This window comes from Rosa chinensis, chromosome 1 (assembly GCF_002994745.2).
Source record: "Rosa chinensis cultivar Old Blush chromosome 1, RchiOBHm-V2, whole genome shotgun sequence".
Taxonomy (NCBI): Eukaryota; Viridiplantae; Streptophyta; class Magnoliopsida; order Rosales; family Rosaceae; genus Rosa; species Rosa chinensis.
In genome coordinates this window covers 50,707,370-50,714,309 of record NC_037088.1, presented here as the reverse complement: position 1 = coordinate 50,714,309, position 6,940 = coordinate 50,707,370, and the positions used below count along the sequence as shown (strand labels likewise).

General features: G+C 40.5%; 1 protein-coding gene across 1 annotated transcript; it reads left to right on the top strand.

Moving 5' to 3' along the window:
• The first annotated feature begins 2,984 nt into the window (after nucleotides 1-2,984).
• On the top strand, nucleotides 2,985-6,491 carry LOC112187310 (GDSL esterase/lipase At4g01130). Its single transcript, XM_024326057.2, has 5 exons — nucleotides 2,985-3,353; nucleotides 5,164-5,388; nucleotides 5,486-5,643; nucleotides 5,736-6,000; nucleotides 6,079-6,491. Exons 1-5 carry the CDS (start codon nucleotides 3,101-3,103, stop codon nucleotides 6,345-6,347), a joined length of 1,170 nt encoding a protein of 389 aa, XP_024181825.1. The 5' UTR covers nucleotides 2,985-3,100; the 3' UTR covers nucleotides 6,348-6,491.
• The last annotated feature ends 449 nt before the right edge of the window (nucleotides 6,492-6,940 follow it).

Genomic DNA, 6,940 nt, shown 5'->3' with positions numbered 1-6,940 from the left:
CGGAGTCCATCCGTAGGGTCCACCTACGAAACAGGATGGCCATGGCCCCCACCGATGACGTGGTCCATGTGGATGTGCCTGTGGGACCACGCAGGAAGAGGTGCGTGGCCAGCTCAAATGTCGGTCAAAAGTTATTTCCGCGGAAAAAAGTAAAGGACAGAATCTACGGCGCGTGAAGTTATTGGGGTAAAATATAGGGGTGACGTGGGAGCGTGTTAATCCAGGAAATGATTTTGTTAAAAAGCCATACTTTCTTGGTTCCACATTGACGTGGAATTCAAGCAAATTTTAAGATTGGATCTGATCGTCTTTTGCCATAAAAATAAAAATAAAAAAGTTATGTTACCTCTGTTTAAATTTTGTTAATAAATCCTCATATTTTCGTTGAAATGTCCAAAAACTTTATTAAGCAAAAAAAAAAAAAAATTTTGAGTTGTCTTATAACTAACAACATAACATTAAATTCTCGCGTTCAGCTGAATTTTGAATACAAGATTGTTGTATTCAAGTTGGTACATTAGCTAAATTATTGCATCGTGACTCAGTGACTCATTTCTACTGAGTTGCATAATAAAAATTAGACATTATTTCTTGCTACAGCCCCTACTTATTCGGTGGTGGATCTACACACTTGACCACCAACATTATTTCTTTGTTTATACGTAATCATCTCATGTTTAAATAAGATTGTGCATTTGTGATAAGAGTTTAGACTTGAGAGAGTTGAAAGAGAGAAGAAAAACTGGATAGGAAATACATGGTTTATATAACTTTCACAACTTGTCAATTCAATATAATGAATATATATCTTGGTGCAACATTTTTGATATTAGATGCATATATAATCCCTAAACGGATAAACAGGGGCTGGTCCTCTCTTCTAGTCTCTTCTATTAGACATTTAGACCCAAACACACAAAACAAAATTAATCAATATATAGAGCTATAGAAGACAGAAAGTGTGTGCTTAGCTAGGTTATTACATGAGGTATGTGAAGCGGAGAGAAAGTATGTGCTTTGTTAAACTTGGTTTTGCTTGAATTTTTAATATTAGTGATGCTTATAAACTCAAGATTAAGATAGTTGAGCAAAACAGTGGTTAATCTTAGGCCGTCTCTAATTACGGTCTAAAGACCCAATTTTTCCAAAACTTATCTTTAAGACTTTAAAGAAAGGTCTAACCTATTACAAAAATTTTATAGCGAGAGTTTAGAGTCTACATGCTGGTCTACATATAGATCTTGTTGGAGATCACAAAATGGTTGTAAAGGATCAATACAAATTCTCTCAGCCCTAGCGCCGCAAGAGAGAACCTAAACCATCAAACGATTTTCCTGTCCGGCGGCGGCCAAGGGTAGCGCCGGCTTCACTGCGGGGTGTTGTCCCTGTGCTAGCTGCCGGATGGGTACCTCTATGCCTTGGGCTTTGGTCTGCAGACATGGGCAGACTTATAGTTAGGCCTGGGAGGGTCCAGACCCCCCTTGGTTTCCTAAACAGTCTAACTAAGCTTCATTGTTTAGCTTAATTATAGCTTATTTCTTGCTCAAATTCATTAATGGAGCCCCCATAGATTAATAAAAATGCATTTGTTTCCAAATCTAATAAAGAATATCTATTAGTTCTTTCCTTTTGTGTTACATTATGTCAATAATATCAAATTTGAAATGTTTATTTCCTTTCTTTTTCCTATTTGTATTCCTTAATAAGCATAATGGAATTGATTTTTCGTTTTCATGTACCACATTTTGTATTCTCTCTTAAAAGAAAAAAAACAAGTTTATTGTCAAACAAAAAAAAATTTAATTTGGACCCCCCCAATCCTAGAATCCTGGTTTCGCCCCTGTCTGCAAAATAGATGTTTGGCTCGCGGTTTTTGGCAGAATGGTTAGTGGCGGTCTGGGCGGCATCTCTGGGCGTTGTTTTTGCGTAGATCCTGTGAGGGAGCTTTGGTGCGTCTGGGGGTGTCGAAGGCTTCCGGGACCGGCTCGGGGCGTTGGGGTCGTGGAGCTTTGGACCGTGGGACGCTGCATAGCTGCTTGCTTCGTGGCGGGGCAAGCGGGGATTGGTTTGGTCGAGGCGGTGTGGGTCGCGGCGGCATGGATCGCAGAGGCCGTGGCAGCAGGTCGTGGCGGTGGCGTGGTGGAGCGGCGTTACACCAGAGCTGTTCTCATAGAGCTACAGGGTGAATGGAGATGCTTGGTCCTGGATCGGGCCAGTCCAGCTGGGCCTTGAGTTCTGCATTTTCTCTTTGGGCTGCTCTTTAGGGTTTGCTAATTTGGGCTGGGTGTTTCCCTCAGTCTTTAGTATGAATTTAGCTTAGTCTTTTTTCAATAATTTCCTTTTTAGGAACCTATGCATTTTTGTGCACCCTATGTACCTCTAGCGCTTCTGGAGTAGTACCGAAAAAGGATTCTCGCTATGTCTACGTACTTAGTTGTCTAATGAGTGGGTCTATAGCTATGTACTACTGTGGGTACTACCATTAGCTTCTTGTCTACGGCGAAAGGGTATGTACCAGCCTATTCTGGCTTGTGATGCAATATATTGGCACCTATTTTGGGTTAGTCGTAAAGGATCCATCACATGCAAGTTGTTGTGGAAAAGATATAAAATTTATAGTTTTGTCTAGAATAATTGGAATGCAAATTTAAGATCTTATTATTTGTCTAAAAATTTAAAATATGAATTATTTTAGATCACCATGCCACACACAATTGGAGATGACCTTAGGATGTGTCATCAATTATGAACTCCAAGTAGAAATTATATTAAGAAGCAGAAATAAGTATCTACACAAAGATTATTTCCCTACGTGAAGCAGATATGTGAGGATGAAAAATGAAGTTAAAATCAGGTAATATTGGAAGTTTCAAAACATTGACTTACATTATACACTACGAGCACAAAAGTTGATGTCATATTGTCATTCATATATGTCATTATGTCAATTATTGGCATGGATATAATGGATGACCGACACATACAATGCTAAATTTTCATGCGTCTGAACTAGTGCAATCATGTGGTTCTCCTTTCATGCAGATAAAGCTTGTGATTTCCACGGTACCGAGTATCAGATCCCTCTGAAGAAATTTGTAAAATGGGAGGATCTTCAACAAAAGCTCTTGTTCACCAGAAGCTTTTACTTGTATGGACGATAGTGGTGGCAACGTTGAGCTCTTTCAGTGATTCTAAATGTGATTTCGAGGCGATCTTCAACTTCGGTGACTCGAATTCAGATACCGGCGGGTTTTGGGCAGCATTTCCCGCACAGTCTGGACCGTTCGGCATGACCTATTTCAAGAAACCGACAGGTCGGGCTTCCGATGGGAGGCTCATTGTTGATTTCTTGGGTAAGTAGACATACGCATGCATTTTTCTTTGTATTAAATTATATCTTCATACGTTGAGTTCATCTATTTAATAGCAATTTTATCACTTACTTGATCATATCAGATCCTTAATCCTCTAGGATATGGGAGGTCCTACTTGGACATATGATTACCAAGTAGGTTGTTTTATTAGGCGACTTCATACCAAAAGACATACTCCAAGCTGGAAAAAAGAGTGGATTAGTCACTAGCTAGTCCTTATCTAGCTTGTCTTCCTCAGTTTTTCTTTTGCGTCGGATAGATATGGAGATTAATAAGGCTCATGGATAATGGTGTGTGTGTATATATATATCCATCTGATAACCATCGTGTTCGATCATGTCATATATATTAACAAATTTGTGTGAGGTTCAATGTGTATGATCTACAAGTGTGTCTAGTGCCGGACCTATTATGAGTACGTAGAAGCTAAACCCTAAACGTACCTTATTATAATGTCAACAAAGACAGAAGTCTCCGTTTCTCATCTTTAATACAAGGATGATTATGGGGCTCTGGCGAAACCCAAATCCTAGCCTCCAGCCATGGCGGCTGGTACCGGTCTCCCTTCTACGTCATCTGTGGATGACACTCAGAAGTCGATCTTGTGCGGCGACCACCCAACCTAGCCCTAGGTTGGCCATCATCTCTGGCTGGAAGGAAATAGGGGATGTGAGGGATTTGGATATGTGCTCTAGTCCGATCAGCCTCAACGGTGATTGGATGGACGAGTGGCTGTGGCGGATTAGGCTGCGACGAGGCTGGCTCAAGGCTAGGTTATACGCAGTCGGGATTGACCGGCGATTACATGTTGGAGGCCAAGGGATGAGAGGCCATGTGTGGCGGACGTGCGATCTCTGGACCCGGATCAAAGCAGTCACGTTCAGGTTGATGGCAGCGAGGGCGTTTGCATACCTACCCGTGGATGTGGCGGAGATCGCAGTTGTGCACCGTGCAGTGCTCCAGAATCTGGAGCATGCAGAGCACGCCGGTGGTGTGTCTGCCTCGAGGATGGTGGTTACATCTGATGCTCGGGTTGGCAGAGAAGTGGTCACGGCGGCGTCTGGCGTACGCGGCAAGTGGGGTGCCCAGAACTTTTTGGGGGCCCAAAGGGTTTGGGTGGCTCAAATCAGGTTAGGTGCCCAAATCATTTTGGAAGCCCAAAAAGTTGTGGTGGCCCAAATCAATTTTAAGGCTACAATCATATGGGCTTGGAGTGTTTTTTTGTTGGAATGGGGCTCTTTGGCGGATGCTGCTATTTGACCCTGTCTCTTCAGGGTTTCGTATTTGGGATCCTGGAGGAGCATTACCCAGTAGCTGGAGGTTTGAGAACATGGCCAAGGAAGCTTTTGGTTTTTCTGGTCTTCTTGCCTACTACTAGAAAGTTGGTCTTCTTTTACTTTCATCTTAGTTTTCTCTAGTTGTACACCAATTGAGGTATCTAGGCGACTAGGTCTACTTTTCAAAGAGAGGTTAGTAGTGAGGATTGATTTTTTTGTAGTTAGGCTCAATAAGTGTGCGCATTTGTTTACAGTGAGGGTCACTTGTCATTTGCTTGGCAGGTTGTGCCACATAGAACTGTTGGTATGAGACAGCTTGTGATGTATGTGCCTTCTGGCCATAGATAAGTTAATGAAGTTATCTATTTCTAAAAAAAAAAAAATGTTTACAAAAAAAACTCGAGGGTAGAAACTTAGTTTGGGTTTTTCGAATGGTTCGAAATAATAATAAAAATAAAAAATAAAAACAAAGGAAAATCTAACATAAAAGTGAATGTTACTGAAAACTGCAGCTCAAGCTCTAGGATTGCCATTCCTGAGTCCATATCTACAATCGATTGGATCCGATTATAGACATGGAGTAAACTTTGCGACATTGGCATCAACCGTGCTTTTGCCAAATACTTCCTTGTTTGTTACCGGAATCAGTCCATTCTCTCTAGCTATCCAGCTCAACCAAATGAAGGCATTCAAGACCCAAGTTGAAGAGTTTCATCACTCCAACTTGGATAAACAAGGTGAAGTACGTTGTATGAGTCTATGGTCTGATGTTGACAAAATTACCATTGATTTCTTTTCTAAGCATTGATGACTTGCTTCTTGTACTTTGCTTAGAACCCAAGAAACTTCCTTCCCCAGATATTTTTGGGAAATCACTCTACATGTTCTATATTGGTCAAAACGATTTTACTTCGAATTTAGCAGCCATTGGTGTAGGAGGAGTGAGGCAATATCTTCCTCAGGTGGTCTCCCAAATTGCTGGTACGGTCAGGGTGAGTGATCAGTACTTACAATCAGACTAATATGCTGGCATATGAAACCTAGTTATGCATTACTTATGTTGCTTAATTTCCAAAATTTCTAGGAGCTATATGCTTTAGGAGGGCGTGCATTTCTGGTACTTAATCTAGCACCAGTTGGTTGCTATCCCTCGTTTCTGGTAGGGCTTCCCCGTTCTGAACTCGATGCTTTTGGATGCTCGATTTCTTACAACAATGCAGTACAAGACTACAACAACATGCTTAAGGAGACGCTTGCACAAACAAGAGGCTCTCTCCCAAATGCTTCTCTAATATATGTGGACTCCTCATCTGCTTTGCTAGAGCTCTTTAGACACCCCACAATCCATGGTACGTGAAACCCTCAACCAAGCATTAATGTTTATTTGTTTTATGTTCTAAAACTAAGTTTGCTTTATCTCGAATCAGGGCTCAAATATGGTACCAAATCATGTTGTGGGCATGGAGGTGGTGCCTACAATTATGACCGTCAGGTTTATTGTGGAAATACAAAGGTGATCAATGGGAGCACTGTGACTGCAACAGCTTGTGATGATCCATACAATTATGTAAGCTGGGATGGAATCCATGCCACTGAAGCTGCAAACAAGCTTGTTACCTGGGCTATTCTCAACGGCTCTTATTTCGACCCACCTTTTCCTCTTCACCAACTTTGTGACCTCTACCCTATAGGTTGATCATTGTTGGTCCATATTGTTCTTATTATTAATTAGTTGGGTTTTTTTGGCTTTCTCTATCCTTCTATGACGGTCTTTCTTTTGTATTTAATGTTGGCTTTGGACCTTATTATATATTAAGCCAATTGTCTTGACATAGTTAAATATTTAAAGTTTTACTAAATGTCCTCACCTAATTAATAATATATAAATATATTTATTATACAAGAGTAATTAATAAAGATAATAAAAATTACAATATTATTTTAGGGAAACGAGAATTGAGAGAAAATTGTTGTGTGTTCTCATTGATAATAGAGGTCTCTTTATATAGAGGATTATAATGCATATAATCTGAATTGTACAAGGAAATGTAATCATACAATGAATGTAAATCTTTAAGATATTCTCTGAGATTCTCTCTAATTAAAACTTTATTACCAATAGGTCAAGTAACATAGAGTTTGGGCCAGACACACAAATAGGGATTTACTTGAACACTCCCCTTGTGTCGCCCAAATGCGGTGCTTCTCTCGTTGTCTTGCTAAAAACCTTGCCGAGTAACAAAAACCAAGTGAGACAAAAATAACATCGGTCGAAGAGGAAAAAAACAC

Bases quoted from the DNA above. Each gene is read 5' to 3' on its own strand.
- LOC112187310 (XM_024326057.2), top strand. From the start codon at position 3,101: ATGGGAGGATCTTCAACAAAAGCTCTTGTTCACCAGAAGCTTTTACTT. The intron at 3,354-5,163 runs GTAAGTAGACAT...TGAAAACTGCAG, and splicing joins GCTCATTGTTGATTTCTTGG to CTCAAGCTCTAGGATTGCCA. The intron at 5,644-5,735 runs GTGAGTGATCAG...CAAAATTTCTAG, and splicing joins AAATTGCTGGTACGGTCAGG to GAGCTATATGCTTTAGGAGG.